The sequence below is a fragment of the Lissotriton vulgaris genome, chromosome 2_1 (genome assembly GCF_964263255.1).
Source record: "Lissotriton vulgaris chromosome 2_1, aLisVul1.2, whole genome shotgun sequence".
Classification (NCBI taxonomy): Eukaryota; Metazoa; Chordata; class Amphibia; order Caudata; family Salamandridae; genus Lissotriton; species Lissotriton vulgaris.
This window is the reverse complement of record NC_141687.1, coordinates 1,330,011,050-1,330,034,173: the sequence shown is the minus strand read 5'-3', so window position 1 is coordinate 1,330,034,173 and position 23,124 is coordinate 1,330,011,050. Positions and strand designations below refer to the sequence as shown.

Sequence of the window (23,124 nt, the reverse complement as noted above, 5' to 3'; positions counted from 1 at the left end):
TTAATGTTCAGACAGAGGGACTCAAAATCAGTGGGGGACAATAAGGGAAAAGACGAGAGTACACTAACCACAGTGGGTCCTATGTTCCCATGCCCTTCCACAAGATCAGTGGCGCCAGTGGCCGGAGTTCGGCTCTTATATATCTTCTCCACCTCATTCAGAAAGTAACTGGCCAGGTTGTCACACTGAAGATTAGAGGTGATGGGTGAGTCCACCTTCAGCCCAGAACTCTTCATGACCTTGAGCAAGGTGAAGATTGTTTTAGAGGGGTTATTACTCGCCGAGATTTTTCCGGCTATAAGCTCTGCTCTGGCTCTCTGGGCCAGTTTATGATAGCGCTTAACCCCTTCAGTGCTCATGACAAGGTCAACTCGTCATGGGTTTTACCTGCCCTGTGCTTATGACGAGTTGACCTTGTCATGAACAATAGGAAAATGAAGGATCCAGCACCCAGCGGGAAAACCCTTAGCACCCAAGTTGTTAATAGACGCCTGGTATGAATTCTTTGCTTCAGCATCATAAGTGCGCCTCCAGGCGCGCTTGAGTTGTTTGCAGTGTTTTTTGGCTTTAATCAGCGAGTCGTTGAACCAGGAATTAGACTGCCCTCTTTTTTTACACTCAATTTGGCAGGGATGCAACAGTCCAAATCTAGCGTCAGACAATTCTGAAATCACGTATTTGTATCCTCAATGTCAGGTGGAAGCTGAGGCTTGAGGCTTAACAATAAATCTAAAAAATGATTAATGTCTAACTTTTGCCAGGGACGTTTTAATACTGGTAAGGGCAGTTCCTAACGTGCTTTCCTTGCCACTGCAGGGAGAAAGAAATGAGAAAATGATCTGTCCAGACCACAGGAATCGGTGACAAAACCTTTAAAGAACCCAAGTTGGAGAATATAGGGCCCAACAGGTGACCTGCAACATGTGTGCTCTTAGGGACACATTGAGCCAGCTGACAGGCCTCTAAATCTGCCAGAAAACTGGCTATCTCCGATTTGCCAACGTTTTCAAGATGTAGATTAAGGTCACCTAAGATAGTAAAATTCGCTGCTTTACTTGCGAAGAGGGTAACTTTATTCAACAATTCTTCCCTGAACACTTTAGATGGCCCTGGAGGTCGATAAATAAGAAGACCAGTGACAGTGAGATTGTGGTTTAACGTTATTTTGAAACAGGCGCTTCCACAGTCTGGGGTGTCCTCATTAATAAAACTGCAGTGGTACGACTGCTTAAAAATTACTGCAATGCCACCCCGTCTATTTCCTGATCTGTTAACTTGATTCATCATAAAACCTTGCGGGAGAGCCAGCCAGGACTCCGCAACAGAGTCTCCATCTGGAGACTCATCAATTAATAAATCAAAGACCTCAGCATGGTGCTTCGCAAGCGACCAGCAATTAAGGCTTAGGAACTTAAACTCAGCGGGGTCAGGAGGGAGTGGGTCTGACTCCTCCATTTTGAGTTAAAAAGAACAGTGCTGGCACTTAAAGGAACCAGCCGGGGGAACCCAAGCCAAAGTAGGGCAATTAATGTCCAACGACAAGAGCTCAGCGCGAGAATACCCGAGTGGGGTATCTGTAGGTTGGGCAGGGGGTCTGGCATCTGGCGGCAACCCGACGTGGACGGGCGCAGTTTAGATCTTCATGTAAGCATTCCTATAGAAGAGTAGCAAAACACTGAAAACACTGAATATTAGGAAGTCATCATTTAAAATACCGTAAAATCTCTGGAGATACTGGTCAATAGTTTGTAAATAACACATCTCTTGGTGTCACGTGACCGCACAAGTCACACACCATCTTCACCAAAAGACATAGAGAAACTCAAACAACTACCTCATTGTAAGAGGCAATACTACCACAGGAGGTCAAAGTTCAAAGGAGGTTTTCTCTTTAAGGGGGTTGTATTATCTTTCTTTGGATGGGGTCAGATGTGGTGTCCTTATATCGACGCTAGGTTCCAGTAGTGCAGAATTCTCCCTGTCTCACAGCCTTGATACCACTTCTGTTGCAGTGATGGACAGGAGGCAGGACGAGTAAAGGGCTTTTTAAGCTTAGATAGCATATTGCCAGCATGGTGTGAGGCAAGTTTCTCTAGTACTTGATCAATAAGTAATAGCAAGGGATGCAAAGAAAGATATATCAATAAAGTACAGAGGAGTCAGTGTTGTTATTAAACTGCCACAGGATTTCACACTGACCACAGTGAAAAAGTTCAGGGAGGCTGGAGAAAATGTATGCACTATTGTTCGTCTAGGAGTCACACATGGGAAAGCTAATTGTTTAAACAAAAGCGCAATTACAGTACCCTGTGATTGTGGAATGTAACGGGAAGTTTTCAGGAGAAGTAGTCAGATTCCTGTACAGGAAATAATTTATGCCCACTTTGTAAAAAGGCTCAACTACAAGGAAACAGAGCCTGTATTGGCAAGTGAAATGATTCAGCAGTTCCAATGAATCAAGGCACGCAACCCAGCAGTCACACAAGAGCCAGTATATTAGTCAGGGTTAGTCACTTTAAACAAAGCGCCTAAAATATTATGGCTTCCTCATGGCAGCTTTTTTGACTGGTTGCTCTCATTCCATATTTCAATTAAATTGTCATTTACATGTACACCTTTCCTTTCAAATTGGTGCCACTTTCAAATTGTTGCTATTTAATTTATGGGGAGGCCCCGCATTGCACACCATTCAATTGAAGATGAAGAGGCTTGCTTGCTGGGTCCGCCGAGTGAGGGGGCCTTTGTTACGCCCCTGCACTCAAGAACTAGCTGAGATGTGTCTATGAGCCAGGTTTCAGTCTGGAACAGTCAGTTTTATTTGCTGTTCTTTGTCAAATCATTCAAAAGAGGAAAAGACAGACCTTGTGGGAGGGGTAGAGTTTATCTGAACCTAAAGAAGATTGCAGGTGAGCACATACTTTTAGTTATGCCACTGCTCAAGGTTTCTATCACTCCTGATGATTACTATTTTGGAGGCATGCTTTGAGAAGTCCCCAGTAATTTTGAAGCATATGATGCTTGGTGCCGCTTTCAAATTGCTGCTATTTAATTTATGGGGAGGCCCTGCGTTGCGCACCATTCAATTGAAGAAGACGAAGAGGCTTGCTTGCTGGGTCCGCTGAGTGAGGGGGCCCCTGGAGCTCAGGGGGGCCGCACTGCGGGGGCCTTTGTTACGCCCCTGCCCATGCCACTTAGTTTGTGTTCAGGTTCAGGGAGGACCTGGCCTGGCAGTTCAGGCTGTACTGTTCCCATGATGAGCAAGGTCAAGACTTAATTGCATATGGCTGGGTCCAAACTGAGATGGCATAGTGAGCAAAAGAACAATGGGTTATAGTGCTACCCGAGCGATTGCCAGTGGTAAGACCTAATCCAAGCAGCCTTCCATCACCTTTTGTATGTCTCATGTACCCCAAGTGGCCTGGGTATGCCTAGAAGTGGGTCCCATGCACTCTGTCACTCGAACAAAGATGTACCAGTCTGATGAGCCCATCCTGTTCGTGTTCAGGTTCAGGGAGGACCTGGCTTGGCAGTTTGGTGTGGACTGTTCCCATGAGGAGCAGGGCCAACAACTGATTTGCATATGGATGGGTCCAAACTGACGTGGCATGGTGAGCAAAAACACGATAGGTTGGAGTGCTTCTCGGAGCGATTGGCAGTGGTTAAACTGATTGCAAGGAGTCTCCCCATCAGCTTTTGTGTGTTTCAAGGAAATTAACTTCATTCCATCTGGGAATCCAATTTGCAGTAGCTGAAAACAATCTAACATCGAGGTAATCATAATGCAGGACCCGATTATTAGTGGCTAGGAATTAAGTATTTGTATCTTGCTTGCATTTATAGTCAATTTTTCGTCTTCCATTAAACTTACAACACATTAACAAATATTAAGACTTTTGTAGTCGCCATTCTTCAAGAAGGAAAGCAGTGCCAAAAAAAGCATAAAGGTATTAAGATGGCTGAATAAGGAAACAGCGCTTCTGTCATTTAATGAGAATTTTTTAATTTCATTCTTGGACAAATTGGAAAGCATATTGGCTAAAGTGCTGCTGCTCACAGCCTATAAAAATCCCTGAATTCTTTGCAGGAACTAACTTTTTAATTACAGAACATATGTGTCCTTAAGCAGCAAAAATCTCTCACAACTATATTCAATAAATGAAAATACGTAATACTTGTGTTGTACATTTTAATGTATACTAAAGCCTCAGTGACAAAAGTATCACCTTTTGTAAATGTGATGAACTCAACTGAGGTCTTGTTCTACGTACAAAGTTCATATCTTTGTTGCAAAGCATACCTTAATGGATATAATAGTAGAGAAAGCTTGCAAAGCCATGCCATGGTCCCCTTTACCATTAACGTGCAAAACATTCTTACCTAATGACGACCTATTAGGACTCGTCTCTCGACTGCAACCCTGGCTTCGTGGGATTTTGCTACGCTTCTCTGCAGAAGACGGTATTGCTTGGACTCTCTGTGCTCCCCCGTAGGTGCTTCCTAGAAGTTTACCTGGGGAATTGGAACGGCTGCCAGCTGCAAATACGAGTTTGGAGAAAGTTACCACATGAAACATGTTTATATTAGGTAAATCTATTTTTTCTACTTATTACAACATAATTCAAAGGAATTGTGGCTATTCAATAGAATGTTTAAAACCACTTCATGCAGAAATTAAACTAAAGTCAGTTAACAAAGTGTTATTTCTTCAACAGTTACAAATTAAGAAAAAGCAATACAGTAATACAGAGGATGAGAAGAAAAACACATGGTCCGTGCTAGAATAAGAAAATGGCAAAAAATAAAGAATTTCAACAGAAAGTGAACATGTTCAGGTAAGAGTGCAACTTGAGTACTCTGTGAGCAGCTGTGTAAAGTGGACAATATACCAACCACTTGCAAAAACTTCTCTAATCTGCACATTGAGAATTTGACTTCTGCTTCAATTTTATAGTGTCACTTACTGGCAAGACCTGTTTTTGAATGTTCGAGGGACATGAAATGGTTAATAAATCTAACATGTTTTAAAATGTTTCTGGTAAGCGGCACTGGTGTCTGTGTGCAGGCACCGAAGGCCATCAAAGAAGTCACCAATTATGAATGGATGATGGGTCTAATTAAACACAAAGTAACCCATATCGATCATGTGATGAACCACTGTATCAAAATTAAAGAAATAGTACTGACTGCTTGTCTTAAGGTGTAACAGTTGCAGCAGCTCACGAGTGGAGAAAGAATAAATAACCAATACATATATGCAGCTTCTTATCCTATACAAGTGGTTTATAGTAACCTACTAAGGCAAACAGAGCAGAACCCAAGAGGTGTGGGGGAGGAGGGGCAGGGGGGTCTAACTGGTGGAGGGCAGATGTACCAGCGACCTCAGTCGTTTAAAATACACAAACCTGGTGGTCTGCCACCTTTTATATGAGTAGCACAGGAATTCTAAAACCAATTGGGGTCCTGAGTAAACAAATCCAGTTTCTTTAACCATCTTCCAATACTCCTCATCTACTTAAGACTAAAAGTCTGTTCCTTCTTCCGATATTTGATTTCGCACACCCTTCTACTCATAAACTGCAATCTATCATAAGGCTGGAGTCCACACCCTCTTTTCACCATAGATAGATAGACTAGAAAGATCTTTATTGCATGATTAAGTTCAAGTTCATTTTATTTGCATAGTTTGTTAAAACCCTTGCAACACAAAATATTTCATTACAGACCAATTTTTGTATATAAAAACTCCTTAGTTGTAAGAGGATAAAAATTCTATTAAAAAGACTGTACAATAAAAATTCTGACATTAAAAGTCACTTATTTAGGCACGGTATAACCAGAAATGCATGTCACGTTTGTTTACACCATGGTAATTCTTAGATGTAATACTTTGTTTATAAATGCACAGGTAAATTTAAAAGTTCGATTTCTGCCAATATTTTGATTTCCGGCAATTTCCTTTGGCATGCTGTTAGAAATTTTACCAAAGCGCAGTTTAGTTGGGGGTCACTTGGAGCAAGGCAAGGCAGAACAGTCTGCCTCCTAGTTCGAATTCCACGCTGGTTGAATTTTACTTTTAATATTTGTAGCCGTTCTTGTGAGAGTTGTTTGCAGGAGCATAATAGATGCAGCAGGTCTTCCGATGCTGACCCCCATAGGCAGCAGCTAGGGTCCATCTTCTTCTTCAGCCAGGGTGGAGAATGCTGAGTGCCAGGTAACAAGCCAAGTCTAAACTTCATGAAGCTAAATTTAGTATGCTTGGCATAACCTGTGTTAAAGTACTTTTGGGCTGCTTGCTCACAGTATGTATTCAGAGTCATCCAACCATGAGACCTTTCAGCGAGTGAGGCTTTGTCCTCCAGCCACAATAGTATTTCCAAACTAGTTTCTTGAGTACACCGGTGCTGGTGGGAGTTTCCCATAGTTGGTTCAGTCCCAATTTGTGTAGTCTTTCTTTGAAGTATCTCGCTGCGGGTGAGGTAGTGTGCCTGCTTAACTCTTTTCCATAACTGTGCGTTTAGTGACCCTGAAGCGGCTTTTCGTATTTTATCCCACGTTACGATGTATGCCCCATGTCTCGCAAGAGATTGCTTCTGGATGCCAAACTCGAGCCTTATTTGCGAGGTGGAGGTGTGTTTGGGTAACCCAAATATAATCCTAAACGTGCTTGTAACTGCGAAGTCCAGTAATTTGGTGTCTCTTCCTTTCTGGGCTTCGCTTCCGTAAGTTATTGTTGGCAATAACTTTGCACGAATCACTTCAACTATGGGCAGAATCGACGGGCCGGTTAATTTGGAGTTCAAAGATTTTAGGGAGATTGCCAGATCGATTCCTTTGTGCCTGATGCTGTTTCTCTGTGCAAGTAATTGACCTCCTTTGTCGATCTTTACACCCAGATATTTGTATTCCGTGGTGCTCTCTATTCGGGTGTTACCTCAGAACCATATTGAGGGTTTTTCCCTTTTTTTGCTCACGGTGATGGTTTTAGTTTTATCGAGGTTTATCATTAAACCATTTTCTTTTTGTTGTCAAGTGTGGCATTTATAAGATGTTGGAGGCCTACTCTCGTTTTACTGATCAAGACTATATCGTCTGCGTATAAGAGACAGGCACTAAGTTGTCTCCCAGTTTTGGAGCATGCGAGTTACAGGCGTTTCATAACTGTATAAGGTCAGCTACAAACAGGTTGAAAAGTGTGGGGGCCAGAACACAGCCTTGTTTAAGCCCTTTGTCCGTTGGAATGCGTTCCGTCGCCCAGTTTAATCTGGACCCAGGTGTTAGTGTGCAGGCTTATCAGGAGGTTTAGAAGGGATTGGAGGAGCCCCCAGTTATGTAGTTTGGACCACAGTCTGTTTCTTTTTACATGAACGAAAGTTGCTTTATAATCAATAAAGCACAAATGCAAGGAGCTCCTAGTAATTTCCACCTTGTCAAAGAGCATTGCCATCATTATATTTGTGGTCGTCCCCACATTCTTTGCAAAACCGGTCTGGTTCAAGGGGATGATGGATTTTGCTTCTGCCCAGGCCTGGAGCTCTTCCAGGAGCATTCCCGCGAAAAATTTTGCCTCATTATCCAGTAGTGCAACTAGCCGATAGTTCTGAGGCTCTGACCTGTCCCCTGACTTATGAATTGGTGCAATGATGAATCCACTCCATGACTCTGGCAGAATATTTGTCATCCTAATTTCCCTAAACAGTGGTTCTCATGCTTCAGCCCAGAATGTTGACTCTTGCTTATAGAGCACAGGCGGTATACCGTTTGGGTTGGGGGCCCCTTCCTTCCTTCCCTTGCCTATTTGCCTTTTTATGATCATGGTTTGATTAGTTGGTGAGTCAACAGTTAAGATTTCATTTTCGGTTTTACGTTGTGTGATCTGGTTGATTTCTACATGTGCAGCGCTGATGTTAGAACCTTCGGAAGCGCTCGAGGAGTTTTCCCCCTTTGTTCTAGACTCCGTGGCTTCATGGAAGTGAGACCCAAGATATTTTGACCAGACTGCCTCCGAAATGTTGGAGGTAGTTCTCTCGTTATTAGGATGAACAAATCTATTTATGGTTCTCCAAAAATTTGCGCTGTTGTTTTGCTTAATATCGGCGTGTAGCTTGGCTCACATGGCGTTCTCTTTGTCCCTTTTTGCATCCTTTTTTTGTTTTTTCAACAGAGCGTTTTGCTTTCGCAATAAATTTAGTAGTGTTGTATCTGGAGGGTTCCACTGTAGCTGTCTCAATGTACGATAGATAACTCTCTTGGTGTGCTTGATTTCTTTCAGCGCAAATTGCGATATCGATTTCACACCGCCAATTCCTTGTTGAATTTTTGGCTTGATTTTCGTTGTGTAGACTGCCATGGTATGAGTGAAGCTTTCCCACTTTTTAACCTCGTCTAATCTGGCTCTCAGTTCAAAGTGTTCCTTAGCGATTCCCACCATTCTACAATGTGTGGCAGGCCCAAATTTGATTCTCTTAAGATTAATAGTATAATCTACTCCATGAGCGGTCCGGCAGTGCTCGAACATATGGACTGTTGTTCTAAGCTCGATTCCTTGTGGCCGGTGATCACTGTCCCCTTTGTCCCCTAAACGAAATAGGGTAATTTGAGGGAACAGCTCAAGGGAGACAAAAGTGTAGTCTAGTATTGTGTTTATTCTAGATGAGCAGTATGTTGCTACAGGGGGATTATCTCCTCTTGATCTACTGTTTAGTGCTCTTAAATATAAGTGTTCCAATTCCTCCAAGGCCGACTGTCCCGCCTTTGTTTGCTTGCTTGAGAGTGGCTCCCCTTGCGTTGGAATATTCCAGATTGTGTTTTGTATAGACAATTCGGCGTCTGCGGAGGACCCCATTAAATTTAGGTTTAGACCACACGTAAGAATGAGCTCCGCTGATAGTCCTTCTGTAATGTAAGTTTCTACCAACTTGCACATTTCTTTTATTAATTTGCCTTTTTGCTTTGGTTGGATATAAACAGTGATTATTGTGATGTTGAGATTCGTTGCTCGGGTTGTGCCTGAAGAGTATAAGTTTACAGCAAGAGCTGCAGATGAAGGAGAACCTAGATCACGGGCAGTAAGATTGGTTCCACATGCAACATATATGGCCAGACCCCCCTGACGATGGCCGTATTTTGCCTCAGCTAGTGCACTTGTGTAGAAGAGCAGAAATCCTTGCAGATGTGGGGGTTTGCTCAACCAAGTCTCTTGTAGAGCCACGATGTCAAAGGCCCTGATATAGTCAATGAAGTCCGCATCCAACAGTTTGCTTGCCAGGCCGTTCACGTTCATGAACATATCCGTAGAGACCCCCTTGTGTCTGGTCTTTTTTTTGTCCCGCTAAGTCGGCATGATTAATTTAATTCATGACAATCGAAGCCCCCAGAACAGGGGGAGGAATGCACAGATTGAATAAGAAATTAAAGCATTTAAAAGCGGATATAAAAGACAGAAGAGTGACGGGCTAAAATCAACATCTTAAAAAAGATTATAAATAATGACAGGCCAATTCCTCCGCAGTCTAAAAGTCTTCCCTTTGTCCCACTACAGCCACTGTTTTCAATCCAGATGTATAAAAGTGTGTGATTCAGCATGGAGGAGGATGAAAGAGTGGGGGGGGGATGGGGAGGGGTAGCAAACAGAGCAGCTACATATTTAATACATTTCACAAAACTGGCTGCCAACTGAGCTGCTAGCTGAGCTGAATCACCTCACAAACCCTGAGCATCCGCAGAGCCAGAACCGGGGGTTATGCCCCCTCCCTGTACACAATCAGAAAGGAGCTCAAGACCTGGCTCTTCGACTAAATCGGTACTGCTGAACCCCCCAGCCCCTTGAGACCCTCACAGGTGAGTAGTGCGCTTACAATTCCCTGATTAATTGATTGAAACAGACTTCTAAGGTGCCTCTACAGGACCTAACAATTAAAATGTGTCATACCAGTGGAGGCCAAAACTTCCTTAACTGGAGCAACTTATCACAGATACAAAAGTACATGTCTCAATGATTCCTCTCCATTTGCACAGAGGCAACATTGTCTGTCAAAGTCATCCAGATTCCTTTGTCCGTACCAATAGGATTTTAAAGGGATTAGTCCAGATCTCAAGCCCATTAGCCGACGTTTCATGCTCAAGCTAAGGGGCAGAGAGCGGTAGAATGGAAATATCTCGGCTCATACTGTGTGCCAATTTCTGCACTCATAATCGTCATGTTCAGTTGAGAATAGCCTCGCTTGTTTAATCAGCAGTTCGGCAAACAGGACCACCGGCAGGCTGCTTGTACAGATTTCACTTGATTCCAGTGCCTCTAGGGTGTGATTTTGGTGCTTGTGCCAGTTTGTTGCCGGATAGTTTATCACTTCCTAGATTATGTTTAATGTGTAATTCTCCGCCTGACTTGCTTTAAAAGTATAGACGACAAACGTTGCTATAGTAACCAGTGCTACAAAGCTAACCCAAACTCTTGTTGAAATTGGGTGCGCGAGATACAATTTGAGAGCCAGAAAACTCTTTGATAATACGAGGACTGAGCCCTGTCGGGTCAGCTGGCCGTTTTGCCTTTTAATGTCATTGCCCGGAAGGAGATGGTAGGGAGGAATTTGCATCCCGTTACCATCAAGAGAGGGGATAGAGCTGGGTTCTTCAGTGTTTCTGCAGCTTGTGTAATGCCCGTGTAATGCCCTTTGTAGGGAGTTTGCTACACCCTGTTGGACGTAGATGTGTGGTGTCAAAATGCCTCTGGGGTCCAGCCATAGCCCCAGATACTTATAAGCATCAACCACTTCAATGACCTTCCCTTCAATAAACAGTGTTCCCTTTTTTCCAGTTTGCAGGAGATTAGGATTATCTTCGTTCCGTTGCGTGTATCTTTAGGTTACTGGTCCTGCAGTAGCTGGAGAGCGCATTAGAGAGCCTCTGGAGGCCAATCGGTGTTGGGTCCAAGAGGACTGTATCGTCTGCATACTGAAGAGATTTCACTTTGAGGCTGCCACTTTTGGTGTAAATGTCCTCACTTTCACCAGGTGATCCGGCAGGTCAGCCAAGTATAGGTTCAATAATAGGGGTACCAGTATGCAATCTTACTTCAGGCCTTTATTTGTGTAAGATTTGGCCCACGGTGGTCCATCTGGCGCTAACTCTTCTCTTTACCCAGGAGTCAGAATATGAACAATTGTTACTTACCTGTAAACAGGTGGTTCTCCAGTATTGGTGTCTTTCATAGATTCAATAAAATCCCAATAAAATATGTATGTAAAAACATAACACAAAAATACACAAACCAGAAATACTATAAGTACCAGGTTAGTATTCCCACATAGGAATACATAGAGAGAAAGAAAACTTTTGTAACATATCCCTGTCATTATGTCAGTCCAAACTACAGCCAATCAGGCGCAAACACCCCTCTAGAACCTTCTCCTCAGAGGCTCAGGCCCTCAGATTTTCGTAGCACAGGAGTGACAAAAGAGTCTAGGAGGAGAAGCGAGCCTCTGAGGGGAGGCGGGTGGGTCGCATGTGAATCTATGAAAGACAACAATACTGGAGAACCACCTGTTTACAGGTAAGTAACAATTGTTCTTCTCCAGTATTAGGGTGTCTTTCATATTTTCACATGCTTGAATAGAACAGTGAGCAGTAACAGCCAGCTGTAAGAGCAAAAACAGCAATAAATAGGCATAAAGATGCAAGATAGCATAGCATAGCCATGTAGGAATGATAATAATAATAACACTATCATTACACAAACCATATAGGTGGAGGGTAGAAAGCAGAGGCTCACCTTAGTTAAAAAGATTGCGAAGCACTGCTTGTCCCTCTGCCGTATCAGCTTCGTTGATCGTTTCAAGGCAGTAATGTCTCGTGAAAGTGTGCCTGTTGGACCACGTAGCTGCTCAACAAATTTGGTGAATCGGCATACCGGCGAACAGGGCAGTAGAGGATGACATCGCCCTGGTGGAATGAGCTCTCACCGAGGATTGAAGAGGCTTGCCAGCTTTCTGATGGCAGAAAGAAATTGCTGAAGAAATCCAACGTGCAATAGTTGGCTTGGTAACAGAACGTCCCTTGCGCATGCGTCCGTAGGCTACGAACAACTGATCAGATTTGCGAAAGGGTGCCGTCCTATCGATGTAAAATTTAAGGCATCTTTTAACGTCCAGAGAATGCAAACGTTGCTCCGCTGGAGATTGAGGATTGGGAAAGAAAGTCTTTAAGAAAACAGGTTCATTAAGGTGAAAGTCAGTGGGTACTTTAGGCATGAAAGCCGGGTTGGTGCAAAGCACAACACAGTCTGATATGAATTGGCGAAAAGGAGGCTTAATTGTGAAGGCGTGAATATCATTTACGTGACGTGAAGAGGTCAAAGCAAGGAGAAGGGCCACCTTCTAAGTTAAACATTTTAAATCTGCCTTGTGGATGGGCTCCAATTGGGCTTTCATTAATTACGCCAAAACGATGTTGAGGTGCCAGGTTGGAGGACGCCGCCAAATGGGCGGGAACTTCCTGAACAGACCCTTGAAGAATTGACGAATGACTGTGGACGAGCAGAGAGAGGAGGAGCCATCCTGCCGGAAGCGAGAAATCGCCGCCAAGAAAACTTTCAAAGTGGAATGGGAAAGTCCTGACTGTGCTAGCTCTAGAAAGAGCGGTAGCAACTGAGCTGGAGTAGAATGCACAGGATGAATGTTGGCCGTTGCGCACCAGTGACAGAATCTTTTCCACTTTAGTTTGTACGCTTTTATTGTAGATGGAGCTCTGGCATTGGCGAGAATGTCCCTGCATGCTGGTGGAATGTTCAAATGGGCAAATTCAAGGTGCTCAGGTTCCAGGCCGATAATTTGAGAGAGGAGGGGTCCGGATGACAGATCTGACCCTCGTCCATCGTGAGGAGATCCACTTGAGGATGAAGGAGAATGGGTTTGCACTGTGAAAGAAGCAGCAGTTCCGAGACCCACGCTTGTCGAGGCCATCTGGGAGCGATCAGGAGAATGTGGCACGGCTGTCTCTGCATCTTCCTTAACACTTGAGGAACCAGTGGAATCGGCAGAAAAGCGTAGGCGAATAGATTGCACCTGTCCATCAAAAGGGCATTTGCGAATGATTCTGGATGGGTAAGCCAACTTACAAAGGACTGGCATTTCCGGTTCACAGGGCTCGCAAAGAGATCCATGTGCGGATGACCCCAACGCCGAAAGATGAAGTCCAGAGTCGGCTTATGCAGCTCCAACTCGTGAGTCGATGAAGCAGACCTGCTGAGGGCATCCGCTAGGATGTTGGAGATGCCTGGTAGGTGAACTGCTGTCAGGGTAATGTGGTGCCGAAGCACCCAATCCCAGATAGTCTGCGCCAATCGAGACAGGAGAGGAGATTTGGTTCCGCCTTCTTGTTCACGTAGTGCATGCTGGTGGTATTGTCGGTTTGGATGAGCACTGATTCTCCCTGGATCAGAAGATGGAACGATTTGAGAGCCTGAAAGATGGCCATCAACTCCAGCCTGTTGATGTGCCAGGAGCGTTGAGACGGAGTCCCCTTGCCTTTTATGGACAGCCCTTGAAGGTGTGCGCCCCAACCTTCCAAGGAGGCATCTGTGGTCAGAATGAGTTCCGGAGCGATGGTGAGGAACGAAGTGCCGGCAGCCACATTGGACGGCTGTGCCCACCAATGGAGAGCCGACCGGACGGCTGCGCCCACCAATGGAGAGCCGACCTCATCTGAGCGGTCACAAAGACCAGATCGCTGAAAGAGCCTGTGATCTGACGCCACTGACCGTCCAATTCTTCCTGAATGGGGCGACTCTTGAGTCTGCAATTTGGGATCAGAGAAATGCATGAGGACGCCATTCCCAGAAACGACTTCAACATGCGAACGGAAACTGACTCTTTTGAACAAAGGAGAGCCACTAAGCATAGAATCAGCAGCTAACGTTCATGAGACACGAACGCTTTGGCTTGTGACGTATCCAGAGTGGTGCCTAGAAAGTTCCTGCAGGGAGCTGGGGTTGACCTGAGACTTCTCGGTATTGATGGAAAGACTGAGGGAGCGAAATAAGGTCTGACAGAGTTGAGTGTCTCGAGACAAGTGGTTGCGAGACTGCGACTTGATGAGACAATCGTCCAGGTATGGAAAAATTTGAACGCCCTGTAGACGTAGGTAAGCCACCACTGGAGCCAAGACCTTGAATTGAAAGTCTCTCCGCCCCACCCGGAAGCGCAAGTACTTCCGATGTCGAGGAAGAATTGGCACATGGAAATAAGCGTCCTGGAGGTCGATTGTGGTCATGAAATTGTCCTTGCAGAGAAGACGTAGAATCTACACCAGCGTGAGCATGCGGAAGGACTGGCACTTCAGGTATTTGTTCAGTGCCTGTAAATCGAGGATTGGACGCCAGTCGGCTGTCTTTTTGAGTATGAGGAAAAATCGGGAATAAAATCCCATCCCTTTTTGATGTTCGGAAACCACTTCGATGGCACCTTTTTGAATCATGATGCGAATCTGCTGTTAAAGTTCTTTTAAGTGCGCTGGAGGTGGACCAGCTGGAGGAGTGTGAGGAGGAAACTTTACAAACTCCAAAGCATGACCCTTCGATACAGTGTCCAGCACCCAACGTTCCGAGGTGATTGAGGACCATTGAGAAAAGAACCGGGAGATTCGAACTCCAACCTTGTGCGGGGAAGGCAAGTCATTGCCTTTTGGAAGCGGATCCTCTATAGGAAGACTTTCCTCGATATGATTTGGAAGACTGCTGACGAGAGGTCTGTTGTGGCTGGTTTGAATACCTCTGCTTTCCCTGGCCGTAGGAGCGGTACTGATTAGATCAGCCACGAAAGGAAGAGGTGGTACCGCGTCCGCACGCAGCACGAAAGGGCTGTTTGCGAAACTGTAAAGTGCCCAAGGATTGAGCAGTGTCCGTATCCTTCTTCATCGTCTGCAGTGCCTCATCGACATGTTGACCAAAAAGTGACTCGCCGTCATAAGGCATATCAAGAATTTTCGCCTGAACCTCCTGGTGAAAAGAGGTAGAACGGAGCCAACCCTGACGGTGAAGAACAGCTGCCCCACGAGCTGGCGGAAGCCAGTGCAGGCAATATCCACGGAGCAGTCTATGACCTCTTCACCCTCCTGAAGAATTTTAAGAGCCTCCGCCCTGGAGGACTCATGAATGAGGGCACCAAAGGCAGACATGTCAGACCACATCGGACGGTCGTAGCATCCCAGTATGGCCAGAGCATTAGCGGCCCTTACAGTTGTGGAAGCCATAGTTGAAAACTTTCGCCCCGATAGCATTGAGGCGACGACCCTCACGATCAGGCGGAGCCATAATCGGGGAAGATGGGTTTCTGGAACGGCGCTGGGCGGCCTGGGTGACCACAGAATCTGGCTTAGGCTGCGCCACCAAGCAAGCTGGAGAACCCTGTGGCGCCTTATACTTTTTTTCCAATCACGGTAGTTGAGCCGGGATGGAATTCGGCGTTTGCATCAACTGGACTCCCTCATTCCAAATGAAGTCCATGATGGGGACTGTCCAAACCTGTTTGAAAGGTTGACTCTTAAAGTCGTAAAGAAAGCAGTCTTCTTCCCTTTGGACTATAGGAAGCTTAAAGCAGAGTGCCGCTCTGTCCATGAGTTGGTGAAAGCCTGCGATGTCAACTGGAGGGGAATCCCCACGAGTTGCATGAGGCGGGGACGGTGTCTAAATCTGATTATCGTCCCAATCTTGCATATCACCGTCATAGTCATCTTGAAGCTTGCGATCCTCTTTGTCTGGACGAAGATTATCATCATCATCATCCCCTTTGTACACCGTAGCGTGGATCTGAATAGAGACCGTAACCGGGGCAGATGGCGGTGCCGGTTGCGGCAGTGGAACAGCGGCCGAAGCCGGTGCTGGTGTAGGTGCTGTAGGCAAAGGAGAGCCATGGCGAGATGGCGGAAAACACCTGTTGTAATCCTCCAGCATATACTGGAGATTGGAAATGAGGGAAAGTGGAAGTGTTGCAGTAGGAACCTGAGAGGAGGGTTCCTCCTCCTGAAAAGACGAATCCTCATGATCATCCCCATAGTCCTGACACTTTATGACTAGTTCAGAAGGACTTCGTGCTGCCCAGAAGTGATCATCTTCGTCTTCCTCAGAACCAGAGTCCTGTTCAGAACCTGTCGCAAACAGGGGTGACGGGCTGCGTGTCTCCTGGAATGGCAAGTTGTTCCAAAGGCACCTGGCGATGTTGGTGTAGAGGGGTCAACGGTGGAAGAACCAGACCCGGATGAAGGAAGTGGCACCAGAGGCAAGGATGTGAAGGCTGATAGAACCACTGTCGACGATATCGTTGTCGAAGTCGTCGACGACAGTACAGACGTCGATGAAGCCACCATCGACGAAGACACCATCGACTGAGACACAGTCGATAGAACCACCATCGACTGAGTCGTCACCGACGGGGCTATTGTCAACGAAACCGCCGTCGACGGAGCACTCGTCGACGGGACAGCCGACGAAGAGGGGGCACTCTTCACAACCCTCGTCGACAAAGATCCTGACGACGACGAGAGACCCTTCTTCGACATCAAGGCGATTGGAATCGTCGACGAGACAGTCTTAAAGCTGAGGCATACCTTCGTCTACACAGACTACGTCGACAAGCGAGAAGCTGAAGTCGTCGTCACAGTTGTCGTCAACGAGCCGGAGATGGTAGATCTCGTCGTCGGGACGATCGTCGATGCTCCCGTCGACGATATTGCACGTTTTGTGGCTGAAACATGCTTAGAAGAAGCCGTAGACGCCTGAGAGTCAGATCTCGGGAGAGTAGGCGTAGCAGGAGGAGGTGTAGACACCACAGGTGCCTTCAAGAGGGAAAGTTTCTTCTTCAAGAAGGGAGAAGGTAAATCCTGCACACTGCTACGCTTTGAGGTGGCTTTAGAAGTACCTGACACCAGGCTGTCTGCGTCAGAGAGAGCTGAATCCTTGCCTTTCAGTCTCTGCAACCAAAGGAGGAGACAACCCTTTCTATCCTTTAGGGTTTTGGTGGAAAAAGTCCTGCACATTTTACATTTGCCTACCTCATGGTCAGGATAGAGGCAGTATATACACTTCTTGTGGAGGTCCTCAGAATAAAGTCTCAAATTCCCACAAGAAGAACATGGTCTAAACAAAGACTTCTTACTTGAAGACATTGAAGAAAAACACTGGAAACCCAGAAGAAAGTAGAAAACTGAGCAGAGCTCAGGGAGACTCCCTTCACACGACGTGCGGTAGAAAATCTGAGGGCCTGAGCCTCTGAGGAGAAGGTTCTAGAGGGGTGATTGACCTGATTGGCTGTAGTTTGGACTAATATAATGACAGGGATATGTTACAAAAGTTTTCTTTCTCTCTATGTATTGCTATGTGAGAATACTAACCTGGTACCTACAAGTATTTCTGGTTTGTGTATTTTTGTGTTATGTTTTTACATACATATTTTATTGGGATTTTATTGCGATTTTATTTACCGTGGGGCTCCCACATCGACGACGGGGAATATTCAAGCATGTGACTCTATGAAAGACACCCTAATACTGGAGAAAGGGCAATACTGTCTTTTAATATATTTGAAGGGATGGCCCTGTTGTTGAGTTTAGACCAGAGTTTTGATCTCGATACACTGTCAAATGCGGTTTGAAAATGACTTTTGCAGCCAATGTAGCTTTACTCAAGTGAGAGATGCAGATATGGTTATCTTCAATATAACAGCCCTTTTGAAAGCTTCTTTGCGTAAAAAAAAAACAATTACTGTGCAGATTTTCCTATTTGACTTTTGACCCACTAGCAAAGGCAAACCCGCCAAACAAAGAACCCGACTAAGCAAGCTTGCATCTGCTTCCCCAGTGCTATTTATGATGCACAAACAGTTCAACATAACAGGACATTTAATCCTGTTTCTCATGATGCGCTCTACTATTACATTCTTGCCTCGATGGTAAAACCACATGATACATAGTGCAAAAATGAAACGCTGATAGGGTAATGACAGTAAAAAAATCAGGCTTATAGGACAGCCTTTATCTTATGCAGCGGAAGCTCGAACATCATGCTCTTAAAAACGTCCTGGTAAATATCAGACAGTATATGCCAAAAATACAACTAGATGCCAATGTATGAGTATGCATAGCTAAACAGACCTTTTGTGTCTAATCACTAGTCTAACATGCATTGGCAAAGATAATAAGAATCACTTTTTTGCGAATGCTTTTTGCTATTTTGTTTAGCATCAGCAAAAACAAAATAAATGGTTATTTCCATACTGCCAATGCGGAACAGCACAATATTTTCTTTCTTTAATTAAAAGTCACATGCATTATGACAGAGGAAATTTCGTGGTTTTTTTTGCTTTAATTTACTATTCAAAGATAGCAGACACCTATCTTGGAGCAGTAAATTAACAAAAACATAAAAAGTGCTCAAAAGCAATTTTTATTTTAAGAAAGGAGTATCCCAGCAGAAAATTAGCTGGGCCGTGCTGCGAGCCAGTGTGATCCTGTGTTGCTATGTTGCTGTGCTGCTGCCACGTCGATTGACGATCCCACCCCGCCACAGCTGCCATTACCGCTTTCGCTGCTGCGGGCTTTTCCGGCTTTTCCCTGACGGCTGCCGCCGCTCACCCTGTGCTTGACTGCCGCCGCTGCGTTTCAGCATTCAGTCATTGCACCTCCCCCGCCATTCTATCTCTGCGGTTGGAGGTCTTGGCGGCTTGCGGTGTCTCCGGAGCTGGGCTTGGCTCGGCGCAGGACTTGGGGCAGACAGGCCTGGGAGGTGAGCTGCAGTGGTGAGGAGCTATGTCTCTGTTCTTGAAGCCCATTTTCTTGGTGTAGCTTGAGGCAGGCACAAAGGTGGTGGTGAAAGGCAACCCTCGAGGTGTAAGAGGGGGCAAAAGACCATCAAAGAGCAACAAAGGAATAACAGGACATGTTTGGGAGGCGTGAGGATCCCTTAACCCCTTAATCCTTAATCATAACTTAAACATCACTTATTACGTTATTAAAACTTACTGAAGTTACATCAAGGTGCTGGTTAACGATGAGATCAGGTCTCCAACGCGGTGCTCCGCCGAAGTTAAAACATCGTCACAGACTGGATGCTTTAACCAAAGCAGGGACACAGTCAAAATCAGATGGAAAAAATTAGGGGGCTATTACATCAAGGGACTGCTTGACTGAATCAACTGAGCTGAGTGTATCACCTTTAACCCCCGTAGTCCCTGGGAAGATTCAGAAGATTTCCAACGTCGACGCTCAACCGTCAATTAAGAGTTACTTTTTTAAGTACCATACTCAAAAGCAAAACAGAACTCAAATTAAGAAGGATAATGGCAACTCTGGCGTTGATTGTAGATCATCTTCATTTACTTCTCTTGTATCGTCACCGGGTTTAAATAGTGCTCAACTGGGAGAAGACCTTGAGCCTAAATCTACCTCGTCTCTACCAAGGCCACGCGATGAGCCGGTCTCTCTGGTTTCGAATCTAATTGTTGGCCATTCATCTCCATTGAAAGATCCTAAAACTATTTTGGGTGAAATTAAGGCGTTGGAAATGAGTAGCCCTAAGGAAACGCTTCCAAAGCAGGTTAAAGACACACAAGACCCAGCGCTTAACCCGTCGGAAAATTTACCAGTGTACACCGGAAGGCTGCAGGCGTAGGCACAAATTCACCGTCATAATACGGTGGATCAGCCAACCGATCAGCCCACTGATCTAATTGTGGTGGAGAATCAACAACATTTAGGAACGGAAGAGTCGAACAAAAGATCTATAGAGAGTGGAACTGTGTATGCTCGGTAATTGAAATCTCTTCGGGTTCGAATCATAATGTCAGTGATGTGGCCGTAGAGGCTGATTATAATGTGTTTAAGCCACTTATTAAGGGTGGTGGTGATGATTTAGTATTGAGCCCGATTGATCATCTTTCCCTAACTGGGGAGGCTCGTCCTATTAATCTGGATAAATCCAGTATAATTTTGGAAAATAGCTTTTGTATCAATAAGTCTGTATTGATTCCAGGTGTGGCTAGTAGGAGCAATAATGTTAAGTTGGATATTAATGAGCATTGTAATCCTTTTAACTCTGCAGATTTATCTTTTCTAACAAAGTTTCATGGAAATTTTCAGGTAAAACCAGACACCTTGGAAAATAACGTTAGTAATTCTGAGCATGGAGTATGGGATTGTTTGCTTAATACAATGGATTCTATAACAAAAGCTCTTAATTTCCACTCTGACAAGTTAGACATTCAGGTAGATATTCTAAATACTTTAGCGACACACGTTGTAGGAATTGACGCGAAGCTTCTTCAACTAACTAATTTGATTTCTAAAGTTCAAGCTGATAAAGAAAATCAGTTAATATCCTGCACGAGTGCACAATAGATTGATAAAATCTCTGACCTGCCATCAATTGTTGGTTCTATGGTCCACAAAGTAAAACTATTATCCGGTAGGGAAGATGGGAGGGGTGAAGACTTTAGAAATACTGGAACTATAGAAAAAAATCCTCTGGTCCTAAAACGTTCTCCCCCGTGGATGGCTAGTATTAAAAGTGTGGCCCCCCGACCAGTAGCTGGTAATACTGATGTACCTTTAGAGGCATCACACTCCCCTAAATTAAAGATAAATCGGGAGTCAAATAAGAGTAGCTCAATAGTAACTATGGCCACTGAAGTAACAGGAGTACCTGAAGTTTTATCAAAAAGAGAGAGAAAAAGATTGAGAAAAGCACATAAGGCAGCCCGGGATAAAAAAAATTGTTACCGGGGTAGCAAACAATAGCGGCCCATTAAACTTGAATTCTGGTCCCGTGGCTCTCTTCCCAATTTTTAGACATTCGACTGCACCTCAGGCCAATAAAAAGGTTAAGCCATGCAGTAAAGCTGGAAGTGAAGGGCCAAAGGAAGAGCCTATTCTTAATGTGGGGACTAAAATCCAGATACTGCCAATCCGAGAGAACCAGGTAGGGCAAGATAAGCCAATGCAAGACTCACACACTTATCAGTTTACTGAAAACTGTTTCCAGAATGAGATTATCCCAGTTAAAGAATTAATAGGGTCTAATAATATTATACACACCTATCCAAAACAAATAGGGTCCGTTTGGTCTAGAGATGATGGAATAGTTTCAAAAGGAGAGCAATATATGGCCATTGATACAATTGTAAACCCTTCCCTTACGCATAAGGATCAAATTAGTCAGGGAGCACAGCCCTGTGAACAAGACCAGAAGCTGCCTCATGGAAAATTAGTGAATCCCTCCCCTTTGCATCCTAACAAGAATGAACAGGCTGAGGGTCCCAGTATTCTGGCTCAATCTAAGCCAGAGCAGCCTGATCGTTTAAATCGCCCGGATAATCCCCTGTTGGTGACTGCTGGGAATATGGATCGATCTGATTCAGGGCCTAGGAGTAATACTGATCGATCCGGTCCAGGGCTTAGGAGTAATATTGAATCCCCCAAACTACAAGATAATCCCCTGTTGGGGACTGCTGGGAATATGGATCGATCGTATTCAGGGCTTAGGAGTAATACTGATCGATCCAGTCCAGGGCCTAGGAGTAATATTAAATCCCCCAAACTGCAGGTTGAAAACCGAAAAGTGGTTTTCTGCCCCCAATACTCGACCGCGGTTCACATGATATTTTGAATAGAGGGAACATTCTGAAATTACTAAAAGCAACTCCTGATTTTAAGGATGTTGCATCCGAGGACCTGGATTCTGTAGAGTTTAAGATAGATGGTGGTAATAGGGAGACAACCATCACGACGTGGTTAAAGGATGATATTGTAAAGAAAATATTAGCGAATTCTAACAACTTTGAAAGTTGGGGGATTAAAGTATGGAGACTCCACGGCCTGCAATATCCGACCCCACTAATACCCATAGTGAAGAAGAAGACTCCACACCAAACCGATGTTAATCAATTTAGAGTATTGAAAGGCGCTTCAGGTCCATCTTCAGCCCTAAATAGGCTAGGTGGCATTAAAATTAAAAGCTGTCAGCCAGGGTTACGAGTGTGTGAGGAACTAAAAGGGGTTCATGCGGCAGCGGATGATTGGAGTTGGCTCCCGGCTATTCTATCTTGAAAAAATTCAGCAACGACTGCTTGATGTTGGGGTACTTCATACAATGCACCAACAGCAGTTAGAATTTGCTCTTGGAATACAAATGGTTTTAACACACTTGTAGAAGATGTAAATGTTGTAGGTTTTTTAAAATTGTTTGATTTGTTACTATTGCAAGAAACGTGGAATTTGGCCAGCACTCCGCTGATCAGCTATTACGAATATTTGAATGCAGCATGCAGGGATGCTGCATATGGTCGACCAAGTGGGGGACTCTCAATTTATGTTTCTTTAAGTCTCAATGTTGAACACTATGAAATAGACCTTCAAGTCAAATGGATTCAATGTGTTAAATTAATAGCCAGTCAATCGTTGATCATTTTAAATGCTTATTTAAGTTTGGAAAAAAAGGTGCGATCACTTCAACTTATTCAGTTATGGGAAATGGTGAAAGTGCTATATTATGATCATAGGGATGCTCAGATGATCATTTCGGGAGATTTTAACACTCATCTTTTATCGTATAAAAAGCGGGAAACCCATTCAGATCTTTTATCCCAATAGTCTAATTGTGAATTTATTAAATACAATTTAACAATGTTATATGATAGAGAGCACTTTCCAACATTTAATAAAGCTGACTGTCTTTCTATAATTGACTAAACGATATTGTCAGATAAACTCTCAGAACAAGTTCAAAGTTATGAGGTTGTGCCAAGGATTGAGAGCGACCATAATCCGCAAGTTATTGCGATCAATTTACCCTTCGAGTATTTACCAGAGACTAAAATATTAGGACCGGCCCCGGTCGCTTTTAATTTAAAAAGGTTAATATGGAATGAGAAAACAGAGAAAGATATCATTGACTTTCTCTCTCTTCTAATCCTTGATGCGCAGGTCAAATACTCTGATGGAACCCCAATGATTGCCCTATGGCCTACCTTATGTGGCTCCCTATTGAATACATTTCCCAATAGGGAACCATCTGGGGGTGTAATTTTGAATCCTAGGAACCCAGGTTGGTATTCCCAACGCTTATTATATTTGAAACGGTCTCTC

General features: G+C 44.5%; 1 protein-coding gene across 2 annotated transcripts in view; it reads right to left on the bottom strand.

The window, feature by feature from the left end:
- Positions 1–23,124, bottom strand: part of CLASP1 (cytoplasmic linker associated protein 1) — a 1,635,412-nt gene that overhangs the window by 732,263 nt on the left and 880,025 nt on the right. For both annotated transcript variants that reach the window (XM_086957100.1, XM_086957101.1), the window contains one exon: positions 4,378–4,533. In XM_086957100.1, the coding sequence (XP_086813226.1) occupies positions 4,378–4,533 (156 nt within the window). The remainder of the gene's footprint in view (positions 1–4,377; positions 4,534–23,124) is intronic.